Here is a 26554-nt window from a genome sequence, read left to right as displayed (position 1 = left end):
AATATTTAGTTTAATTAAAAGAAAGATTTGTATTGAATGATCAAATGTATTTTAAAGAATAAAACTCAGCACAACAATTCGGAGTACTTCAATCGAATGAATTTGGTTTTTTTTTGGCCGCCGACAAAAGGGCGAGGTGATAGTTTAAATGGTATAATAATTATTAAGTAGCGCTGATACGGAGACAAGGTGACAGATGAAGTAAGGCGATAACTGAGTGGCGTCCAAGGCCTGAATCAGGAACGTCGGGAGTCCAGCGGCGAGATGGGCGGACGACATCTCAGGAATTGGAGGGCGAATCAGAGATTAGCACGGGATCGTGGGGACTGACACAGAAACTTGGAGGCCTATACCCAACAGAGTAGTATACGATGATGATGAAATAGCGCGAGGGTACCCACGTGGGCACGTACCTTGACTCAAAATACTTCGGGGCACTTTCGCCACAAGGTTGCGCAAAAAGCGAGAATCTTGCGCTGAATTTTGTTATGATGATCTCCGAGTCGCTGTTTCGATTACCTACCTATATGCACGACGGTTTAACAATGGAACATTCGAGATGGTCAAGTTATACAATGTTAACTTTTTATAACCTGAAACCTTTCTAACGATAATTGGAATCTCAGAGAATTAGTAAAGAGGTCGTAAACTAAGACGAAAAAAATTTAATAAATTTTTATGGTATTTAAATATTTTATTACACTAATAAGTATGTTCTTAAAAGCTGACATACATTTAGTAACATTCCACGTGAAGGCCTACGTTTTTAAGGCGCGCCGTCATAAATTGATCCTACGTACAACTACCTCCTTTAGATTGTGTAAGAAATTGTATTGCACTTTAATAAATAAATTCCATTCGTATACTTCAATAAATTATTTTAAAAAAAAAAAATGCGCCTGCAAAAAAAAATAACTGAAAAAAGATAAACAACCTCTGTAACATAAATATAGGCTTTGTTTGAGCAATGAAGAAAGCACTATGAATGCGATGTGTTTTGTTCAGTACCTACTTAAGTGAATTATCAAGTGACATACTTAGGACGTTGTACACTTAACTACTGAAAATATGCAGTTGACACCCGATTTATACAATAATATATATTTAAATATAACTTGGATTTTAGAGTGTGGACGGGAATAAACCAATAACGTAATTATGTTTCATAATTTTTGTTTATAATATTAAGCTAACTAATTATTAAGAAAAAAAAAACTAAGATGACCAATGTTAAATCGAATTCTAGAATGCTTTGACGTGAACTAGTTTTTGTTTTTAATTGCAATTTATTATATTATACTAAGCAGAAAATACTATAGAAGTAGCAGTAGAGTTCCTTGTGAAAGAGTTCGTCTAAGGCAGTTCTGCCACCTTACCTATTTACACTTATTTACATTACTGCGTTCCGGTTTCGAAGGGCAAGGGTGCTGGTGAAATTACAGGCACATGGGACTTGTCAACTAACATCTCAGGGTGTCGGGTGTATGGAGTATGGAGTGGATTTAGTATTCAAGACTAGAGCCAACGAGCCTTGGATTACAAAACAATAGGTTGTTTTTTGTAATCTGAGCAAAGGGCTGATTCTTGAATGCTATGTAAAAAAAGGTTATTATTTAAATAAATTAAAAACAAATAAATTGTTTTACATAAGTTTATTTAATTGAACTTATTGTCAATAACTTACTTCTAATTAAAAACTATGTCTGTCTATCCTACTAAAGTTCGCATGTCATAGGATTCTAAGGCGGTTTTTGACTTTATAATCCTGTTATACTTCGTCGGTAAATGGGCCCAGTGATGGCACTGTTTTAATTTATTGGCACTTTTTAAGTAATTGACGTTCAAGTAAAATAAGAACGTATGCCAATAATCGAATCTAAAGTGACACTTGTGACAGTCATTGGATTCCTGATCTATTCCATTCTAATACCAAAAACTAATACCAATGGTATTTGTTTCCACTTAAAATAAATTTTATATTCCTAACGAATACCGCTCACAAACGAATCCCAAAACAAGTTAAATGGTATCAGGGTACAGTCAGTAATAAAAATGCTTTCAATGTGGTTTTAAGTAATATTTAATTTAACAAGATCAGTCTTATTAAACAAATAAAAGTGTAGTAGGAAAATGTTTGGTTAATTATTATAATTCCTATGTAGGTAACTAACTATATAAGCTTTATTGGCAGGTAGCAGGTATATATAAATTCTTGGTATAGGCGTAAAATCAGAGTTTACGACTGTTCCTCTGAAGTCATTTAGCTTCTTTAGCATTAAATTATTATCTTCATCGGGCTTGCAGGTATGTCTTTTTTCTTTGGAAATATTGCCATCCTGTGGGGACCAAAATGATAAATTATCAAATACTTAGTTTTCATCGACACAATTTGAATGGAATGATTTGATCCAAAACACATTTAGCAATATTATCAAATTATATTCTAGTAAAATTATAGGCAGTACATAATAAATGTTATTTAACATATTTATCTACTGACGGTATTTTTTAAGCTAAACTACCTTTTAATGGATGTCAGTAAGATAAAAAGAGTTGAAGTACTCCAGGGCGGAGGCTTGAGAGATCGGGGCATAACCTACAGTGAAAGTGATTGGTTTGATCTAAAAATTTAAGTACTTGCGGCCCACTTAGATCATGAGCTAAAATTTTTATTTATTATGTGGTTGATAACATACCTTTAATTGCAATGATCCACTGCACTCTTTAATCTTCACGCATCTCCAGTGGCTCCATCCATTTTTGTTTACCCTTTTTTTCGTATACTGGTAACCAGCTCTCAACAGCACCAATCCACCATTTTTCTTTATAAATGTCAATTCTCTAGTGTTTTCCGAAGATGTTGAAGCCAGATTATGATCTTCATCACACATGACTAAGAAAATAAATATGTATCTTAAACCGGGTCTTATATACTTGGGCTTTACAAGTTAGTTGCCTCTAATTCATATATTTTAAAATTGGCCTATGAATACATATTAAATAAATTAAATAAACAACATTTTAGGAACATTACCTATGTTCCTATAATGTTGTTTGTTTAATTTAAATAATGACACGATCACCATATAATCACAAATAAATACTCACTTACTAAATAATCATGTATACTGAGATTAAACTTAGTGCGCACGCGCCACCACACGGAAATGTACTGAGGAATAAAATATTCCTGTGAGTCACACTAGTTAAAATTATTGTAAGTAAAACATACCTTATGTCATTGACTTAGTGTCTATTTCACCAAAACCCTTAATGGGGTTCGCTTGCACGGTGCCCGGCGCTTGACTTTAATTGGTTGTTTCGAATTTTTAAACAATAGCGAAGCAACTGACCCTTTTCGCAGGTAAAAAATTTTGTCATGTGATTCACTTAAGCAACTTACAACAACAACAAGAACTGCCCAAATAAATTGTATTATGATAATACTTAATATTAAATATTAGAAACCATTGTAAATGTTTGTGACTGTACCAAAATTTATGTTTTGGTATTCGTTGGGAATAGAATCGGTACATTATTGAAACATTTAGAACTTGGTATTCGTTAGGAATATAAAATTTATTACAAGTGGAAACAAATACCATCGGTATTAGTTTTTGGTATTAGAATGGAATATCTTCGCCTACTTTTATTACCAAATTCACAAGTGGAATTCACAAGAAGGTAGACTTGTCATGAGTACATATCGAGTTCTTGTCATGAGTACCTTTACAAGTGGTCGATACTTTGTTACATTTACAAGAACGTGTGAGCGTGTTCTAGTAAAATAAACAACGAGATTTGTTATAGTGAAGAGGTTAAGAATGCTCCAGCGACTATAATCGGATTTCGTGAAAAATAATACGCTGAACATACTCCAAAACGTCAATTGAAAATAGGAACCCATTTTCAACACAAACCATGATTCAACTACCTGTAGTATGTATGTAGGATACTTTAGTTAGGTATCTATATACCTAACTAAAGTAGGAGTATACTTAACACCAAGACAAAACTTCTCAATTTCACAATTTCGTTTCACTTAAACTACTTTGCAAAAGTGGGAAGATCTTTATAAACCGATATTTATTTGGCACATACCTTACTCATTAAGATACTAATACCGATACCTCCAATAAACACTACGACAACTTAATTTTTGGACCTGTTCTGTTTTTATTTTGTTTTTTGTTTGTTTATTTTCTTTTTCACGAAGTTCGGGGGGCATATAATTAGTAAATGAATATGGCTGTTTACAAAAATAACAGAAAATGATAAAAAAATAAAGTTGGCATAATGTTCATTGGACGTATCGAATTATATTACTTAATTAAATCGATCCCTCCTACGCAAATAAGCCTCAAAAATAAGAAAACTTATTTCATAAATAGCTTTCTTCTTATGTAGCGTAAAATTATAAAGCATGATAAATAATAAGTATGTTTAAAATTTCATTGCAATACGATTATTTCGATACATTGAAACGTTATCCTGTAAAGATGTGAATTTGGATTTACGAGGAGCGATCGAAATATAATATAAAACGACTACCCAGTATTACAGGTCCACAGGTACATGCCTGGTATTGGTCCTCCGGAATCTACCGGGTCATAAGTTGTTGGGAAGTATCGAACTTGATGTGCTCTAAAGAGTGGTTTCGGGTAAGTTTTAATTTTCAGGTAAGTTTTTTGTACTCAATTTTGGTGACAATTTATTTTTATTTAAATATTTATAGAATATCATCATGAAGTATTATTTAATATTCGAGTAATTAGTTTTAGTAGTCGTAGAGCTCCTTGTGAAAGAGTTAGTCCAGGGAAGTACTGCCACCTTACCTATTTCTGCCGCCAAGTAGTAATGTCAACATTACTGTGTTCCGGTTTAGAAGGGTAAGGGTGCTGGTGAAATTACAGGCACATTACTTATGCCTCAGGGTGACGGCGCAGCGGCAGTGCCCTTCAGATCTTTGCGATCTAAAGCTCTGAGTGCCACTGCAACTGTTATGGATAGGCGTGTACGTGCACGACTTGTTCGTCCCGCCATTTGATGTTATAAAAAAAAATTCTAAAAATTGTCACCAAAATTGAGTACAAAAAACTTACCTGAAAATTACTGTTTAACACACGACTTTTAGGGTCGTATTCTAGAACTGTACTCAATGCTCAAGTCAGTATTTGAGTATGGTTTAAAGTACTCGAAATCATACACAAGTCCTTGCCATTAAGGTCGTATTTCCAGTGCTTGAAATTATATTCAAGTCTGCTCAAATCCGGACTTGAGCATTGAGTAGAGTTCTGGAATACGACCCTTAGTATTTGTGAAGCGCGCGTTTGCATCGCAGCTAAAAATCGCCATGTGGAACCGCTGTAAACTGTACCAAAGCACATAACTTTTTTCTTGTATTCGTCACACGCCGCAGTCGTATTTTTTTTATAGGTATTACTCGGATCTCAGCGGCTCTTAACGTTGCGCTTGTTAGAGAAGGTAATAAATTATTTTTTACAACCACACCGCTCCGCTCCGTGGTCACAACTATGTAACTTTAGAATTGGATTACAACACAATGTGAAATACAGCCAGCAATTAAGTAAAGAATTTTAAATGGTTTTAAACTTCGAATTACAGTTCAATGGGTTGTGCAATATCACATTTTCAGAGCAGAAGACGTAAAAGCACATTCTGAAATGCTTTTATAACCACGGGGAACTATGGCCATACAAATCTAAAAAACAGGTACCTGTCATCGATACCTCAACACGCCTTTGCTTTGAATTCGTTACAGTGTTTCTTTAGAACTAAAGTTTCGATTGAAAAATTCGAAACTATTAAACAAACATTCATAGACCGCAGAGATATGCTAGCTTGGGAAACACGCATGGCACAACGATAAGCATGTGAAACAAAATACATTTACACTACAGTAGTTACTATTAAAAGTTTGAACGTATTTTTCTGTGATAAAAATTACATGGGTCATTTGCTGAAAGGTCGCATGTGACTTTTTTTTTTTAATTTGTTATGTATACTGCCGTGATTAGTAAAAAAAGGGGCGATCTGTGACTATTTTTATTTTTTCATAGGTGGATAAAGTATGAAATTACCGCGAGAGAAAAGTAAATTTGTTTTCATTTAATTTCTTTATTTCTCGGTTTTTCGAGTTTTTGTCACAAGCGCCCTTTCAACTAAATATAGTATCCATTTATTTATAAAATATATTCTTAACTATAGAAATAAAATAAGTGGTATAGTTATTAATCAGTGTTCTTTGCACATCTTTGCTCATACAGAGTATCTAGGATAGTTACAATATTATATGCTGCAATATAGAATTGATCGGCGCATTTTGAAAAGAACCACACAAAAAATCATACCTGAACTGGTATTAAAAAAATAAATATTTATTTATTTAAAAAGGGTACAAAACTTAATCTAGGTACACAGTACGAATTTTAACTTGTTATTAATTATACCTATCAATGATCGTGAAGTCATTTATACCTATTAGCCAGTTAACACATAGTTAAATTAAAACCTGTTTTATAAGAGTTAGTACTTCGCTTAGTAGATGTAAAAAACTCATTTCAACGTAACTATAACATAGATATAGATTGTACCGTACGCACACACTAATAGTGTACACATAAATATTATTATAAAAAACTTAAATTCATTAAACAAAATAACTATAACTAAATTTAACTATATATACTAACATTCAAATTTACTTAAGGTTTAGGTCACAATTGGCTCTCGTGTGCAAGCAGTGCTCGTATTGGCCTTAGCAGAAGCGCTGAGATACCGGCAGTTCTCCAGCCCACTGGCATTTGTCGCAGTGACGGTAAGAGGCCTCACGGTATAACGGATTTACATTTGTCTCACGTGTCGTGTTATGACGCGTCAAAATGGTATCGGTTTCATACATTTAATATAGTTAGATTTATATTAGTGTGTCGCAATCTGACGTAACGACTTGTGTTGTGTCGCATCAGAAGCGATCCCGATCTGCGTCAGGACGAAGTGTGCACGCGTCAGAGATGTGAGCGCTAGCCATGACGTCAGAGCGCATCACGACACGTCACGTCAACCTGTGTGGATACTGTAGAACCCCCCACATGTCCTTGTAAGCGTGGGCGGCGCAAGCTCTGTCGCCAGAGCGGCCGAGGACCGCAAAAGGCTCAAATATACCACCCTTGCTCAGTGCTACAGCTTTGTGCCTTTAGCGGTTGAAACCCCGGGTCCTTGGGGGCCACATGCGAATGTTCAACAGTTCGCGCGAGTTTTGTTTGTGCGAACCTATGATCGTATGTTTGATCACATCTCGAATAGGAGTCTTAATTGCCATTCGACCGATGTATTTGAGCGACTATGATGTTTGAAATCTATTCGCGTGAGTCACAGACTATGTTTGTGGCGCGAGCTTAGTTCGTACGAAAGCACGATCAAACATATTGGTATCGGAACTGTGGGTGTGGGGATTCCGCCCAGCACACGCTGGAGGAGTGCCCCGCGTGGAGCTCCGAGCGGGACACCCTGGGCAGGATCTCTCTCCGCCAGGCATAGTAGCGGCTATGCTGGCGGATTCAGAGTCCCATGAGGCAGTGGTCTCCTTCTGTAAAGCGGTGATGCTTCAGAAGGAGGTCGCCGAGCGTGATCGGGAGAGGGCCGATCCCGCTCGGCGGCGGCGTCCCTTCGCGGATACGGCCGATCGGAGCGAGAGCAGCCAGTAAGTAAGTTTAGCAGCCGCAAGGAGGACGACGATGGGCGGTGTGGCCCGCTTCATTGTGAGGCTGGGGAGGACTTAGCTCCTCCCAGGTGCTGGGGGTTCCGGTGTCCAAAGTCGATCTCGTATCCCTCCCACTACAGCATCCGAAAAGACCACTGTAGAGTTTTAGCAGGTAGACATCCGGCATAACCTCTCCGCTGTTCCCCGCGGCGGAGTGGTATCCTAGGAATGTTTTCCGACGAAAAAAAATCATCAAAAAAAAGATCAAGTGTCCTAGTTGATAATCGCGTCGCGTTATTGTAAGCGGGCGCAGCCGCACCCATGATCGCGGGAACACGGACTCGCGCAACTATCTATTAGTACGACACCATTCTTCATAATTATGAACAATCTGAAGAATTAGGGGTGCACGAAAGGAGCCTCTACGTAACATTACAGTCTGGTTCGTTTGGCGTACCGTGAGCAAATCGGCGAGTACCTTACGCCTATTGGCTATATAATCACCACTATGGCAAGTATTATACAGTGTATGTCATCGTAATACTAATGGTAATGTTTAAACTAAAATTGTATAATTGACTCATTAAAATGTTAAAACACCACTTCAAAATATTAACCTAATATTTTAAACAAAGTTAATTTTAACCGACTTCAAACATGGAGGAAGTTCTTCATTCGACTGTACTTTTTTTTGTGTGCACGTTACGCGATTACTTCGGCATTTGTGAATCGATTTTGGTGATTCTTTTTATTCTTTTTCTATTGAAAAGAGGGGACATCAGTAGGGGTCTCATTTAAATTTGAAGAAAACATTCCATCTCTAAGGGTGGCAAACTAGGGGATGAATGACTTTTGAAGTCGGTTTTTTTAGTACTCTGTACTGAGATTGTCAATTGATTAGTCAAGTACGGTAACGAAGTTGTAAATGTTTAAAAAAGATATATCTGAAATATTTTTTATGTAAAATAAACGTAACGCTTTATGTATAAAATGTTGAAATTAAAATCTAACCGAGCTTTGTGCAGGATGTCTGAACGATTATTATGGTAAACTTCTAAAATAGGATTTTTAATTAGACAGCTACAAACGTCACTTCGAAAAATTAAAAAAATATACTGCCATATTTATTGTATAGTAAATTCTTTGGCTCAATGAACTCTAGAAACAGACCCAATTAAAAAGGAACGTTAAAGATAAAAAAAAAGGAGTGCGCATTTGACAATTAATCACAGTTTATAATCTTTTAAACAAAGTTTTAGTTCAAGTATTAATAAGTAATAATTATTTGTTGCCTGTTTAAGCTGATAGCTCTATAGCCAATGCTGGAGAAATAAATAAAAAAATTCTAATAAAAAATATCTCATATCTTCAAACATTTTTTTTTTATTTCATTTACAAATCGAGTTCTTAGGTTTTCGCGATTGTTACACATAGGAAATGAAACTATTTTTCCGGATTTAAATCGCGTATATTTGTTTTTTCAAACAAACCGACGTTTCGGGCCCTTTACAGGTCCCATGGTCACGTTCTTAGATGTTTTACTTAAAAGAAATCCTAATAACACCTTAGGCCATACTGTATTTCGAAAGAAAACCCATACAGATAGGTACCTCAATGGTAATTCCCATCACCATCCTAGCCAGTTAGCTACCGTGGGCAAATCTTTGTTTCAGAGAGCATATGGTGTCTGCGACAGTAATCATCTGGCGGGGGAACTTCAGCATATAAAGCAAGTCCTACATGCGAATAAGTTGAGGATTCCACGCCAATGCCGCAGACCCCGTGTGAAACCACCAACAGTCGAGCGAAGACCTACCATCTTACCTTACGTGAGAGGTGTTACAGACAAGATCGGAAGAGTCTTCAGGCGTGCATCTATCAAGACCTATTTCAAGCCCCTGAGGAAGATTTCTCAGTTCCTGAGACCCGTGAAATGTAACATCCCCTTACAGGATACAGGAGTTTACAAGCTTGACTGTGAGTGCGGTCTCTCTTATATTGGACAAACAAAGCGAAGTATTTGTACCCGCGTCAAAGAACATATAGCTGATGTCAAACACCGTCGCGTAAACAAGTCTGCAGTCTGCGAGCATGTCATGGATAAACCTACACATTCAATGAAGTTTGACAAACCCCAGGTCCTTGCAAAAGAAGTCCGTTATCTGCCCAGGATGCTGCGAGAGGCCATTGAAATTAAAAAACATCCTAATTTCAACAGGGAAGATGGTTTCTCCGTACCACCAGTTTGGGATCCAGTATTTCCTCTAATGAAAAATCCCAAACAGATATAAGACTGTAGTAAAAATTAATATGTTTTAGTTTATTCTAATTTCTATTAATAATTAATAATAAATTGAACTTAATAAAAATTCATTCTATAAAATAATTTGTAAAACTTAATATAGCGTAAATTGGAATGTTTTCTTAGGTAGTGACGAAAAATAACGATACGGGACTCTTACGAGGCCTCGTAATCGGAATGAGTACACTTTAAATATTTTAACGAGGAACAATTGGAGGGCAAGTCTGGTGCCAGCAGCCGCGGTAATTCCAGCTCCAATAGCGTATACTAAAATTGTTGCGGTTAAAAAGCTCGTAGTTGCATTTGTGCACCGACATAAAATTAAAAATAAGGTATTTAATTAATAACTATTGTAACTATAGTGAAAAAATAGGGTGGTCTAATATTAGACATAACTGGTTGAAGACTGTACCACCTCAGTCAACCGTAACCATGGGACCTGTAAAGGGCCCGAAACGTCGGTTTGTTTGAAAAAACAAATATACGCGATTTAAATCCGGAAAAATAGTTTCATTTCCTATGTGTAACAATCGCGAAAACCTAAGAACTCGATATGTATAGTAAATTCTTTGGCTCAATGAACTCTAGAAACAGACCCAATTAAAAAGGAGCACATTTTTTTTTGGTAATTATCCTACAAATTTAGTAACGTTCCTTTAAAACACTATTTTTATTTCGCAAAAACTACCACAAACTCTTTAAACGCCAGTTTATTATCCCTAATTAAAAATCCGTTAATATTTCAGTAGCGTGTACTGACAATGATACGAACGTACGAACCGATGATGGACAGTCATGAACATTTCTGAACAATACCGCCAAAAATAAGGAAAGGCTAATTATTTTTATTCACTTTAAATTTTTTTTACAATTTCTGATCTAAATGGAAGACGTCAGTTCAATTTTGACAGCTGCCGGCCATCTTTATTAGCCATTATCGTGGTACGAAATAAGACGGTGGTAACCTGATAACATTTAAAAAAACGGAATTATTATAAGGACCGCGCCTCGGGTCAACAGGGTCAAGTGCACGTCAAGCTTGACTCTTAAAACTTAAATCCAAGTATATGTCGCTTACGATAAGAACGGTCCAAAGTATAAAGTGTCAAGCTTGATGTGCTCTTGACGGTACGTTTTTTATAATGATATTTGAATGTGGTATTTAAGAGTGTTGTGACTTCTGTAGTTCTTTTGTGTTTTGGTGCTATTTTAAGCCTCTAAACAAAACATAGCCGTAAATGAATAACATAACGTCTATTGGAAAATTTGGACAAATCATGGGCATTTTTGTCCATAATCGGAGTTTATCATTAAAGAGCTTTACTTGTGTTTACCGTCTTTATAAAGCCAGACTTATAATTTACTTTATAGCTTGTTACATTATTTTAAGTCCACACAGTAATGGAAACAGTGTCTGTCAATGGTCGTCCATTACTAAATTTGATTTTTTTTAGACAAGGCACTGAAGCGAATGACCACCCATTGTTACCAGTCACAAATGGGTCTTAAGAAACATCACACCATTCTTTTAGAAATAAGTTTTAGTACCATGGAAGATCTCTTTTTTAAGATTGAATTTGTTAAATAATTTATTGTTTATGTTTAGGTGTCCATGATTGGAAACCGTCCATGACAGGGTGTCGCCGATTAGAGAGGATGTGGGTTATATTTTTCTGTATCTAATCTCCAATTGGAGAGGATGTGGGTTATATTTTTTCAGTATTTTATGGAGGAATAAACATGTTTGACGAGGGGTGCGAACTGGAAATTGGGCGGTCCGTATGTAATGCTTTCTTTATTAATTGATCTTATTAAAGCACTTTCAATCGTTATTTTAAGACTTTAATCAATTAAACCTTTCCTCATCCACAGGGTGGATGTGTTCCGCGGAGCGGGTGCGCGAGGACGCGGCGGACGCGCACCCGCTCCGGCGCAGACGTACGGGGAGAAGGCGAAGGCAGTTCGCTGCTCGCCTGATCCCCTAGTGAGACCAGCGGGCTCTGGACAGGGACTCCGGAGCCTGCATTGCACGGCCTCACTCGTCTGGGGGGCGGGTCGGAGGACAACCGACTCGTCCCTCCGTTGGCGCGGGAGCCCTGGCGCAAGCTAGGGCGGCCGGGCGGCGTCGTGGTGAATGCTCACTGATCCCACGGCGCCGACTCAACCGGCGAGAGGGAAACCCGGGGGGGTTTTAGTGGGGTAGGCCCTCCAGTCTGGAGGGAGAGTCTCCACATAACCCCTCAGTCTCCCTGGGCTCAGGGGTATCCATAAAGATTTCCCCCCCCGCAAAAAAAAAAAAAAAAAAAAGGTGGATGTGTTATCCAAAATTAAAAGACTAAAACATAAAATAAATCCACAAACCGTCCATGATTTTAACTGCCTCTGTGGCCGAACGGTTAACATGCCGGACTGCCACGCAGAGGTCCCAGGTTCGATTCCCGGGCCGGGAGAAATATTTGTATGACCTATATAGAAATATTTGTTTCTCTCGTGAGTTTGGGTGTAATTTGTGGTTGTCTATATGTGTGTTCATGGCACCCGCGACACAGGGTTTCCCTAGTGCGGGGCTATGTTGAGTGTGTGTGTTATTATTTATTTATTATATTTTATTATTATTATTATTATTATTATTATTATTGGTTCCACTACCTTGAATTAAATTGACATAAGACAACAATGCAATCGTCAACGTTAAAATTTAACTAAAAATATTAACTTTATAATTTAAAAATCTAAAGACGTTACTAATTGTTATAATAAATTATAATATAGTGGCCAGATAATCGTATGCTTATTTACTTAAAATTCGGTTGTTCGCTAACATGGAATGGGATTTTGTACCGAAAAAATCCTGTGACAGCGGAAATGAGGAAATTTTAATAAAATGAAAATTTAAATTAACTTTTATCATACTTAGAAAGTGAAGAATGTAAAAACATCTGACATTAAGAAAAAAATTATACAGTTTCATACTTTTTTACCGAAACCACCGCTTCAAATTTGACATTTCTAGCTAGCTGTTCATAGCACTGAATTTAAGATTTTTAATGCGCTTAAATATTATGTAAACTATATCAAAAAATCGCCATTCTAGTAGCCCGGGATTTAACAGAACTTAATGATGAAGGTATAAAACCATCCGAATATCCGACCATTACTATTTAGCAACTTTGATATGTTTTGCAGTCTTTCTCGTATTTCTCTAAAAGTACAAGATTTTTTTTTAAATATAATGTTCGCATCTCAATGCTGACAGAGTTTATGCCATGTCCAACCACACTGGTCCAACGCGCTTTGGGCCAGCTTTCATACGTTTTTTAGGATAGTCACATCTTGCAAAATTCATCGTGATGTTCTCTTCACCTTTAGCAATACCCCTCATTGCTACTAAACATTGACAAATGTACGTAACTTAATCATCAAAGTCACAGGTCAACCTATCAATTAAGAAACATCTCAAGTTCCATTGCTCTATATAAGGTATTAAATACATAAATAAAAATATATCACAAATTCTACGTCAATCCTAAAGTAAATTTGCACAATGAATTTTGCATTGCACTGTCCCGTTTTTGTCAAAGAAAGAGACGGATATTCAGGAGATAGCAAACACTCTGTTCCTTAACACTAGAGAGTTCCTCCACCTACTATAAATAGATTATAATCAGACCCTGTACTCTCGTATTTCGTTTTTTTTTTTTAATTTTAGTAATCTTAAAAAAATGTTTTGCAAGACTTTGCCTTCGCATTTAGCCAATGAAAGGGTTTTGAAAGCAGAATTACAGATTATGGAAGAGGTACGGAATTTGATGAAAAAGGATTGGGAAGGTAGGTCGCTATTGTAAAGTTTGATATTATTATTTTCAATAAATAAGGCCAGAATATTGTCAACATTTTTGTTGCATAAATATAATAAACTCGTTATGGAGGTGGGGAGTGGGGCACTGATTGTCAGGAGTTCGGTTATGAAAGTATCGTGGTCAATTGAGGGGCAGGAGAAGAAGATATGATTTAGATTCCCATAGGCCCCGCATGAGCATGCAGGGTCAGGAACAATTTTGAGTTTGAACAGGTGGTCAGTAATTGTCACGTGACCAAGTCGTAGTCTATAAATAATGGAGGTAGTTTGACATTCGTCCAAAACAATTACTGTCAAATAAGTAACACTCGACCAAGTTATAAGGCGCATGATGCGAATGAAGCAACGTATTTGACGTTGTCTTTTAATTAAATCGAGTATCGCTTACCCGACAGTAATTATTTCGGACCGATATCCGACGAAGAACAATAGGCCCCCAGAACCTGGTAATTATAGCCAAGATTTTGGTATTTATATAGGTTTGTAAAGTATTAAACACGAGGAAAAAAGAGTAGTGAGAATCTATAGTATGTTATTTTGCCAAGAGCTTTTCAGTAATATTTGATTCAAAATTCCAGTTAGGAAATTCCGTGCTTCGTGTTCTATTCAGTCATACTAATCAATAAAATTAATTTGACAATATCGTTAGCATTAGAAATAGTTCAGAATAGAGGTTTGCACTAATATTAGGCGTAACTGGTTGATGATTTTACCACGTCAGCCAGTCGTGACAATGAGACATAGAGCCTGAAATATTGGTTTGTTTCAAAAAACAAATATGGGCGTTTAGATAAAAAAAAATTGTTCCAATTCCAAGAACGATCAAAATCGTTAGCATTGTTTAAAACTAATGACTAAAATCGTATCGATCGTTGTAATTTTTACGATCATTGTGGAAGGTTTTGAATATGATGACCCCCCTCTCTACCAAAATTTCAGCTGATTAACGTAATCTTTCAGCGGTCACGAAGTTATGTGATATTTACATACAACTAAACAAGATTACCTTTTTATTCCCTCGCATAGGTTCGTCCTTTCTGCCGAGCACCGTTCGCGTCAAAATTGTACTTAAATAACAGAATATCGTTAAAGTGTACTTGATGTAGCATTGTTGTCGACATTCAGGGCTTCTTTTTCCCTAATACGAAGTCTATATTCTTCATCCTTAATTTTCAGGTCTCGTTGTAACTTCGTCCAAATGTCATTGGGTTCTTTTTTAAGTTGGTTACTTTCGTACTTCTTAACAAGGTCTTGAGCGTATTTTGAAGGAACATACGCTGGCGTAGTAGTAACAGGTGATTTTGATATTGAAATATCTGAAAGAGGACTGTTTCGGTCTGGAACACTCTTCTTTTTAAACATGAACGTACCAAGGTATGGTTCACCAGGTTTTCGCTTCGAAGTGTCTGAAATGGCACCTTGGTGTTGTTCAGCTGGTTTTGATCTTGGAGCACCATTAAACCAGTTATTTACTTTATTGATAGATTCTTGCATGTAGGGGTCTATTGGTGTCCTAATCGGAGTTATTTCTGTTTTTGGGGTGATGTTTTCCTCTAATACGTTGTTTTCTAAGTTTTCTATATCTTTCGTATTGTCTTCTTCAAGTAGCTTTGGAGACGATATACGAGGGCAAGGTACAAGTTTTTCTTGATCTTGTGCATCTAAGTTTTCTGAAGTACTAGGGCCTTTAAAATAGTCAGGTGTTAGCAGCAAAGGTTTTGGAGAAGGCAAACTTGATGTCAAATTAGACAGCAAGGGAATGGTATTAACTTTGATGAGAGCAGCGATAGCGACGTTCCTGTCTTTACGTTTGTCGAAAGAACTATCTTTCGGTATTTTGCTTATTTGTTCTTTTAATATAGCTATCATTTTCTTTTTATCATCGTTTTTACTGTACATTTGTAGGTCTGAATCAAGGGCTTTTGTTTTATCTTGCATTACAAATTGTTTACCTTTAGTTTCTTTATAAATTACCGATCCGCAATCACCTGCACCATTTCTGTCAGTTTCATGAGAAGCCTCAGATGACTTCTGATCGAGGTTTTGTTTAATGGATTTCGGGTATGTAGCATTGCTTTCAGATGGTTTTGGAACTTCTTTCAGTGGTCCCGGAGAATTGCTTCCGCTGTTAAACTCTTCAAGCATATTGCTACCGCGGGAATGGCTTCGTGGAACATTATTCATAGATTGAATGTTTTTAGGGACGAATTCCTGAACCTCTGGATTTAGTTTACTAATGACAATTTGCGTTTGAGGTGCTTTATCTGAAAAATTCTTCTGACATCTGTTGTCGTGCTCTTGACTTTCACTGGCTTGTGCCTGAAAGTTATTATCGAAATAAGAATGACAGACGTCTAATGGTACCAACATCCATACCTTTAACATTATAAAACAACATTCTGTCCTAGTTCAGCTGTAATAAAGTAGAGGACGGTTGCTATTGACATATACAATTTAATGACAATCCCTGCAACTCGGAGTGAGTTATTCATTGACTTACAATTATATGGACGTCAAGTCCGCGCTAAAAAGTGTCCGAACTTTAAAATCGTTAAAATCGTATACAGAGCGCCATTCACGCTTTAGTCTTCGTTTGTTCGACTGACAGTGAAGCAAGCAAAATTAGACAGTACTGCGATGACATTACAATTTAAATTCAACGTTTTAGCTTTTTCATATTCCTTTACATCTCACTACGTTTAAATAGGTTGACTTGGGACATTTTTTTTTGTGGTTTTTGTATTAGACCCGTCGTCCATTTATTTGTAAGTCAATGGAGTTATTAGTAAAACTTTGTTAATAAATAAGTTAATAAACTATTTATTATTGCAAGATAATTTATAACAAACATGGCAAAAATAATTTTCCAAGGCTGTCTCACAAATCTGGCGAATGTGCCTGTCGCTTGCGAGCTGTACATGTGTATTTCGTTAGTGCGATCTGTTTGCGTGCCCCTCGCGCGCCAGGATGCAAGCCTTGCGTCAAATATGATGGTAGTGCGCGCGCAGCGCGTTCGCGGTGCGTTCGCCAGATCTGTACTACCCACCCTATGCACACTTTTCACTCTCTTCTTTTCTTAGGTAATTTTCTGGCTGTCTTGTATTTATTTGTCAAATGATTATTTATGCCAAAAAAACAAATACTTGAACAAAAACAATTAATTAATTTGCTCACCATCCGGATGCACTGCGTAATTCCCGCCAAATCTGGTCCTTCGCAATTGTTATTATCATCCTGATCTCCATTTTCATATACGCCAAATCTTAATTTGATCTCTTCGTCTACAAAATAATTAATAAAAAAATTATCAATGATTCATTGTGTTCCTGACGGAGAATAAAAGGAACACATATGTGAATCAATTATTCCATTTAAATTCAATTCAAACCATTTATTTCAAACTGGTGTAGTTCATAATAATACATACACTTTCATCAATATATTTAAAAAAAAAAATTAAAACACATTCTAATTGGGAGTACATTCAATCAACCATACAGTTAGAATGCAAAGAATGAATGAAAAAAATCTCATTTGACATTTAACAGTGAGCAGCTCTCTTTTCAAAAATGGGATGCCTCCATATACAATTTTTTTTCCATCCTCTAAGGATGCTTCTATGTGTTGTATTTTTAATATTTTATATACTCATATACATCGTATTGGTGAGCACAGGACAACTTTAATAGCAAGCTTTTACTACACTGTAGGAAATACCAAAACCATTGTATTTTAGTAAAATTAAAATAAGAGCTGTATTTTCCCACCTTCTTCGTAGTCGCTCCTAGATGGCGGTGGTCTCTCACCACTGATGATAAAGTCTTCATTAAAACCATCGTATAATACACCTTGCACCCGAGCTATGTCATTAAGTACATCATTTGCTGTATTCCAGCCTCTTCTGTTTGCCATTTTATAATTATTGTATGGAAACTTTTTCTTAATTGCAGCAGTTTGTTATAATATCAGGATGATATTGCAATAAGTGAACAATGTTTGTCAATATTTTAGCAGGTAGACTAATTCTAATATTTATAGCCTCTGCTTACTTTAAAGCATACAACAGGTACTCCGTTAGTCTCTTCTAATAAGTACCACTTTTGCATATTTAATAAACAAAAGACACACTTATGTTACTTCCTTTATATCACTTTTATATAAATCTGCAAAAACGGAAAAATTGAATTTCTGACAAAACTTTACATCCTTTTAAGTTAGCAATAAAACTGTCTACTACTACATGATCATTTAAAATTTTGTGAAAACTGGCAACCCTGCAAATGTAATTTTACTCCATCTCTAAAAGACAAACTATAGTATGTATTTAATTTTATGTACTATAGTATTTATTTTTTTACTTATTTATGTACTATAGTATTTATTTTTTTATTTATTAAGTACTATAGTATTTAATGACAGATTCATATAAAGTTGAGGAAAGTATGCGAATGTATGACAAGTTCAATGCCATACATTGAGAAAACAGTGTAAACACCATTAGTAATTTGTATAAAGTCCATTAATAATCCATTTTTGCTGACTTTAACCCAGAAGCAAAGTCAATACTGCCAACTCTACCAACTTTACTTATTAATGTTACAATGTCCACAACATATTTAAACTCGAAACACATACTAGGTAAGATTGAACAGTTACACCACTATAAATTGCAAATGCAACTTGTAACTGATACTAAAATATGAAATATTGCAAGGCAGTTTATGAATAGTACTGCCACCATGAACATGCATGAACATGTTGAGGTCAGTTACAGTACAGAACTAGTCAATATTGAATAAAGGCAAAATATATTATACCGAAACTATTTTGCGAATTAACCATTTTCTCAATGAAAATAGGTTACTATTCAATTATTTCAGTAAACACATTTGTAATTAACAAATTGTAATAAAAACATATACTTTGTACTACTATAGAAGTAAGTAAGATAACGGATACAAAGGAATGTACTTTAAAATTTACCTGCATTTTGCATTAAACACTTGTTTGAAGCTTACCCTAATATTATAACTTGATGAGTTGTCATCTGTTTAACATCACGAACACAAACTTTGGTAACATTACGATGACATTGTTATGTATTGCACAAAAATTGTAATTTCTGCAATCGCATGCGTAAAAATTGCAAGACACGACTAGGCACACAGCTGATGTTGACTTGACTCACGGAGAAATGTCACATTATGACAAGAAACTTGGAAAGAACAGTATGACTATAACACGTACCCAAATGACAATTTGCATGACATTTTCATTTGCAACTATTATGCGGAAAGACCGAATGACTGAATGATTTAACCGATTGCCGTGGTCTTTTTCCTGGGATTTAGGAGTAAGACATACATAAACAGAGTAAGAAACATGTTTTGTCGTACTGCCCTAGTGCACTTTCTCAGTTTATAGCGGATTATTTGTGCCTTTTAATCAACGTTACTATAGCTCGAAAAAAAAATAAAAAACGCTGGACTGTTTTTTTTTTAGAGTATTTCATCGTGTTTTCTTGTGATTTCAAATAAACTTTATTGAAATGGGTGACGAGAATCCAGCAACAGACGCGTCCAACATAGATGTTGCTAATGTAAATGATAATTCGAAAGCTGAATGCGAAAAGGAGGCAGGGGACACTGGAAAATCAGATAAACTAAAGGGTTCGTTTATATGTATTACGCTTTTTGTTTTAGGGATACTTATAAAACAAACAGTAAACAGTAATGTTTCGAATGTATGACTACTTAAATGGGTATTAAACTGCACTAGCGGCTATATCTCGTTTTCATTAAGCAGTTGGCGCACTTAATGTTTACTACAGTAGATAAGCCGCGGCAGCTGATATGTCTGGAAACTGACACAACGCGATGTAAGATAATCAAAACGTTCTTCTTTATAATGTTATAGCTCCATCGATATCATCGATGATTCCGCCAATGTCGAGTTAAGGAACACGCGTTTTTTACTCAAAAATTGACTGGTGAATTTCGACACAAATCACTGAGAGGAGAATCTACAACAACAGAGAACTTACACAGACTATTACAGAAAATTTTTAATAAATTTACACAAGACATGCAAAGGGAGAGTGGACTAATGGTAGGAGAAATTCGATATTAACGGGACGGGGGATTTTAGGGGGTAGGATATGCAGAGGAGTGCCAAACACTGAAGAGAAGCTATATCATTGGACAGGAATGGCATAAGAATGTTAACTAGAGCCTAAACAGGGCATTATGGCTTAAACAAGCACATGTCAAATATTGGGCAGAGAGAGAATAGAGAATTTAGATTCTGCCACAAAGCCAATCAAACTCCTGTTCATCTACTCACCCCATGCTACCCCCTGATGGTTGTACGAAGTTCCATACTGGGAAGGCACATGCCACAACCAGAGGACATTAAATCTGTTGGAGCCAGGAAAGCCCTTCAGTTCTTCATTGCTGTCTGCCTTGGCTCTGCACTGTAATTAGTGGTGATCACAATAGATCAGTCAATGGTCGCAGTGATGAGGGGATGCATAGGCTCTGGATGAAGCCTCCCTAATAATAATCATCATCATACAGAGGAGTGAGAATACAGTTACAGTCAAAAAACAGGTGCTCGAGGGTACCTCCTCCTAGACCACAATCAAAATAATAATAATATTAATAATGCACACACTTGACATAGCCCCGCACTAGGGAAACCCTGTGTCGCGGGTGCCATGGACACACATAGACAACCACAAATTACACCCAAACTCACGAGAGAAATAAATGTAGCCATGCAAATATTTCTCCCGGCCCGGGAATCGAACCTGGGACCTCTGCTTGGCAGTCCGGCATGGTAACCGTTCGGCCACGGAGGCAGTTAAATAAATGTTCAGAGTTAATGCTGTCCACACTTGGCAATTTTTTTTCACCTATTACTGACTAACACATTGTTGCATTCCATTCCAGTTGATATACTCTTAAAAGCAACTGGCAATGCTCCAATAATGAAGAAAAAGAAATGGGCCGTTGATGCAGAGAAGCCTATTGGCTGGATAATGGAGTTTGTCAAGAAGTACTTAAAGTTAGAACCTGAGGAGAAGCTGGTAATTATATTTACTAAAATTGAGGAGCTTCATAACAACAACTGATAAATCTGGCAAATTTTGATTCTAATTTCATCTAGTCTCATTAAATGAGTTTGTCGCCTTGTGTTCAGATCCATGCATTTGAAACGTATTTTGAAGGAAGGTTTAGTGGTTGCTGTTCAGGTTGTCTAAATTATTCATAGAAACATACAAGAACTACCATTTGGCATTAAAAAAGAAGAACAAGTCAAAATGTGACTTATCAGTTTTTGTTCCACTTCCCAATAATTCAGTCCAGTTTGCTCGCCAAACCCAATTAGTTACAGCATTAGTACTGTAGTAGTTAGCAACGGATATTTTAATTAAAGCACTTTTACGTTAGATAAATTTGACAGCATAACAATTGTGCAGATTATTTAACTAATAAAAAAACAACAACCTGCAATTTGTCATTGGATGTAATGGAGCGTCGGCACCGTGTGTGGCTCGGTACATTCCATAAATCCAATTCAATATTCCATTAATCCCCATACTAACATTATAAGTGTGACATCCTGACAACAGTTGGATTGAATTTCTTGCGATAACAGGCCCCACCAGTGGGGATTTATCGGATATGCCTGTTGCTTCATTAATGCAATATCCCAGTTGAGGCCGCACCTCATTGAACACTAACACAATATTTACATTGGTTTAAACTGTCACGGTTTTCACATATTATTAGATTTAAAAAAGGGACGTGTTAACATACGCGGTCCCGAAAAGACGACGTCCCTACCATGGACATTGCAACACGTCCAAAACGTCTAGGTAAATAAAATACATTATATGCACAATATATCTATCATTATGAAATTGTTTGTTTCAGTTCTTATACATAAACCAAACATTCGCCCCCTCTCCGGATCAAATAGTGAAGAATTTATATGAATGTTTTGGTACAGATGGCAAACTGGTGCTACATTACTGCAAAACTCAAGCTTGGGGTTGATATGATAAGAAATATTTGTGTTAAAACTTCACCATTTTATTTGATAAGCTAAGTTTTTATACTCACTAGTCACATAATACAGCTTTATGATTCCTGTTACAAATTTCCATTACATTTCTACTGATGTGGTCATTTTGGCTCAATTTACGTAAGGTATTTAATAGTAACGAAACTGTTCATAACATCATGAATCTTATGCCAATTGTGAAACTAGGTACGATACTATAGCTGCGGAAATTCCGGAGACTAAGGGTCGTATTCCAGAACTATACTCAATGCTCAAGTCAGGATTTGAGTATGGTTTAAAGTACTCGAAATCATACTCGAGTCCCTGCCATTAGGGTCGTATTTCCAGTGCTTGTGTTTCCAGTGCAATCCTGACTTGAGCATTGAGTAGAGTTCTAGAATACGACACTAAGAATCCTCCAAAAGACGCGCGTTCTGTTTTTTGGCTCGTGACTCGTTATGTTACACAAAAGACAAAGATCATTGTCCTATAGTTGCAAAAATTCACTAACATGCCGTTCCGGGGCAAGGTAAATTTGGTCTTATTACGGTCTGATCCAATTCAAGCCATTAAAATATGCTTGGTTAATTTCTACATGCACGATGGTACGTCTCTAAGGCTTCCATTTTCTAAGTGCTGTGAACCTTCTCAGGCTGCTGACAAATTGACTTCATGTTTGAAGATAATGCGTGATGTCAAAACCGACTTCTTCTTCTTTTAAATGTTATGGCCCCATCGAAATAATCAATGATTTTGCCAATGTCAAGTAAAAATAACTATGTACGGTAGTTTAGTATTATTATAAAAATTATACAAAAAAATGGCGATTTCGCCAATGTCCTGTTGAGATCATCGTTTTTTAATTCATGCACTCGAGTTCGACTTCATGCAGTTAATGCGTGAAGTCGTTATCAACTTCATGCAGTCGAGGTCTCGGATAACGACTTCACGCATTAACCGCATGAAGTTGAGATCGACTACATACAGTTAATGCGTGAAGTCGTTATTAACTTCATGCAGTCGAGGTCTCGGATAACGACTTCACGCATTAACCGTATGAAGTCGAAACCGACTATATACAGTTAATGCGGGAAGTCGTTATTAACTTCATGCAGTCGAGGTCTCAGATAACGACTTCACGCATAAACCGCATGAAGTCGAGATCGACTGCATACAGTTAATGCGTGAAGTCGTTATCAACTTCACGCAGTCGAGGTCTCAGATAACGACTTCACGCATATACCGCGTGAAATCGAAACCAACTTTATGATGTCGAGATCGATTGCATACAGTTAACGCGTGAAGTCGTTATCTACTCTACTAACGACTTCACGCATTAACTACAAACATGCAGTCAATCTGTGTTAGCCGCCTTAGACGTGCAGGTTTTATCACGATGTTTTCATTCATTTATTTAGGGAAAGATATTATGGCTATTATTATAAAAAAGTAGATTGGCTATTACTGGCTAGAATATTATGGTTTTAATTCGTCTAGACTGGTCTGCATGCTTCTACCCTTCCTCCTTCATAATTGGACGTGGTTAAACAAAAAGGATCCAATGCACATCCAGTCACTTTCGAGATATGGCAGTTTGAAGTTTAAAAGTGTTCGTCACTCTTGTTTTACTTTCGAAACTTGCAATGTCATGTAACTCCAGATATATTTATTTATGTTTGTATGTTGTATTGTTTTGCTGATCTAAGAGGTTAGACTTTAGGAACTGTTTGGTACATACAACTAATTTTTTGATAATTTGAGGATTGGATACTTTTTGCTTAACTACGTCCAATTAACGTAATCGAGATTTTTGGCGGAATTTAGTAACACATCTGGGATCAGCATACGAAATCTACAACCCCCTCTAATCGTTTTATATCTTATTTGCATTGACTTACAATTGTCCGCGCTAAAAAGTGTCCGAACTTATAGGGCGTTAAAATCGTATACAGAGCGTCATTCACGCTCTAGTCTTCGTTTGTTCGACTGACAGCGAAGCAAGCAAAATTAGACAGTACTGCGATGACATTACAATTTAAGTTCAACGTTTTAGCTTTTTCATATTCCTTGACATGTCACTACGTTTAAATAGGTTGACTTGGGAAATTTTTTTCGTGGTTTTTGTATTAGACCCGTCGTCCATTTATTTCTAAGTCAATGCTTATTTGTTTCAGTTTTAATGTTATGCAAAATCAGCGTAATTGACATTTTTCATTAACAAAAAAAGAACTTTAGGTGCCTTGATATCAAGTGACGGGACGAACAAGCCGTGTGTCTGGTGGTAAGGTACACGCCTGTCCATAGTACTTGCAGTGACACTCGGAGCTTTAAATCGATGAGATCTGCGGGACACTGCGCCTGTCACCCTGAGACATAAGTTAACAAGTCCCATATGCCTATAATTTCACCAGCACCCTTACCCTTCAAAATCAGAACGCAGTAATGCTCACATTATTTGCTTGGCGGCAGTAGTTCGCTGGACAAACTCTTTCTCAAGAAGCTCTACTGTTACTAAAAGTTTTCCAATGTGTATTTTATGAAATGCCGTTGGAAATGAAACTATTTTTCCGGATTTAAATCGCATATCAACCGTGACCATGAGAACCAGTAAGGAGCCCGAAACGTTGGTTTGTTTAAAAAAACAAATCTACACAATTTAAATCCGTAAAAATATCTCATTTCCTAGGTGTAACAATCGCGAAAACCTAAGAACTCGTTATTTGCCGTTGCAAAAACTATTGTGTGGATTTCTATTAGTTAGTAGAGTTTATATCACTAGCTCCCGATATTATGTCACAAACAAATAAAATTAAAAACGATAGTGAAAAAACGTCTAATCTAAAAATAATTATGAACACACGTTTTATATTTCACACATATTATAGCAGTCTTATCAAAAGGTATTTGCTAGCATTTTCTGTCACCTCCGCCGCTGACGAATTCCTTGCTCGTTGTTTTTGTTGGAAGATCTGCGAAGAAAAATCATCAATTATGTAATGCGCTTCAGAATCGACGTGTAAAACAATAATTACTGAAAAGAAATAATTTTAATTTTTTTATGATACCAAATGACGTCATCAAGTCGTGCACCTGGTGATAAGCGACACGCCTGGCCATAACAGTTGCAGTGCCGCTCAGAGCTTGAAATCGCAATGATCTGAGGAGCACCGCCACTACGCCCGCCACACTGAGACATAACGACACCAGAAGTATCAATTAATGTAAGGGACAAACTACGGTTCTTCAGGAGAGCCAAAAAACGATTTTATTTTTTTTAAACTAGCTATAACTTTTCACTGTCTGCTCCAATTTTGATTGTGTCTAGAGCAAACTTTCTTAGAATTTCCTCTTCTTTCATGCTAGGCACGACTAAACATCTGTTTTAAGTGTTTTTTAATGTAACGGACATGCTATATTTTAAACCACTAGACATTCCTAAATTTTAATAATACCAATCGACGGAAACTTCTGAATCCAATGATACATGTAACTCATTTTCGACAAAATGTCCCTTATGTTAATTGTGTAGATTTCTTCCTAACACTCCAACAAAACGCCGTATTAGCCAAACTGATTTATTAAATTATCTATTAAACTGCCTCCGTGGCCGAACGGTTACCATACCGGACTGCCACGCAGAGGTCCCTGGGTTCGATTCCCGTGCCGGGAGAAATATTTGTATGGCCTACATTTATTTCTCTCGTGAGTTTGGGTGTAATTTGTGGTTGTCTATGTGTGTGTCCATGGCACCCGCGACACAGGGTTTCCCTAGTGCGGGGCTATGTTGAGTGTGTGCGTTGTGCGTTGTTGTTGTTGTATCTATTCCTCCAACAATTTATAATAGTACTTTGAAATATACTCAACAAAATTTGTAACCACAAAATACCGTTATAATTCCTGACCAATCTAACTTGAACATTTTATGAGATACGAATACATAAATTTTTCTTTCACAGACATTGCCTCCTATATCCCTTCTTTTTCAATTGCCGCCAATTTTTCGCAAGAAAGGAATTTTAAAACCAATGTCATTGGCTAGTCGAACCGGTAGATAAAGTGTTCGGACCAATCATAATCGACACCGACGCGCCATCTACACAGTAACATTAACGGAAGCCTAATAATATCAATTGACAAACTTTTAAATTAATATATGGAAAAAGATTATTTATCCTTAAAATATTTAAATAAATAATTAATGAAAATATTTTTTCTATTTTACGATTATATATTTCAAAAATTGATACTTCTGGTATCGATAAGTTGAAAAGTCTCAATATCGCTTGTATACTAACATTGACTTACAATTATATGGACGTCGGGTCCGCGCTAAAAAGTGTCCGCACTTGTAAGGCGCTAAAATCGTATACAGAGCGCGACACTCCGCTTTAGTCTTCATTTGTTCTACGGACAGCGCGATACTGCGATGACATAACAATTTAAATTTCGAATAGGTTGACTTGGGACATTTTTTTCGTGGTTTTTGTATTAGACCCGTCGTCCATTTATTTGTAAGTCAATGTATACTAAGAAATAAAATATTCCCTGTGACATTTTGCACCGTCATTTCTAGGATTCGGAACTGGCCCTGGGGGTTTACTCT

General features: G+C 36.6%; 2 protein-coding genes across 2 annotated transcripts; one reads left to right on the top strand and one right to left on the bottom strand.

Moving 5' to 3' along the window:
- Positions 1-14364: 14364 nt before the first annotated feature.
- LOC113229780 lies at positions 14365-17796 on the bottom strand. Its single transcript, XM_026463464.1, has 3 exons — positions 17652-17796; positions 17059-17165; positions 14365-16203 (listed from the first exon to the last, which is right to left on the bottom strand). Exons 1-3 carry the CDS (start codon positions 17794-17796, stop codon positions 14971-14973), a joined length of 1485 nt encoding a protein of 494 aa, XP_026319249.1. The 3' UTR covers positions 14365-14970.
- A 1636-nt stretch (positions 17797-19432) lies between these two features.
- On the top strand, positions 19433-22100 carry LOC113229788 (autophagy protein 12-like). Its single transcript, XM_026463471.1, has 3 exons — positions 19433-19553; positions 20835-20971; positions 21822-22100. The coding sequence occupies exons 1-3, from the start codon at positions 19433-19435 to the stop codon at positions 21942-21944; spliced, it is 381 nt and encodes a 126-aa protein (XP_026319256.1). The 3' UTR covers positions 21945-22100.
- The last annotated feature ends 4454 nt before the right edge of the window (positions 22101-26554 follow it).

This window comes from Hyposmocoma kahamanoa, unplaced genomic scaffold (assembly GCF_003589595.1).
Source record: "Hyposmocoma kahamanoa isolate Upper Pololo Valley unplaced genomic scaffold, ASM358959v1 100226, whole genome shotgun sequence".
Lineage (NCBI taxonomy): Eukaryota > Metazoa > Arthropoda > Insecta > Lepidoptera > Cosmopterigidae > Hyposmocoma > Hyposmocoma kahamanoa.
The sequence above is the reverse complement of the archived record's forward strand: the minus strand, read 5'-3'. Positions and strand labels throughout refer to the sequence as shown.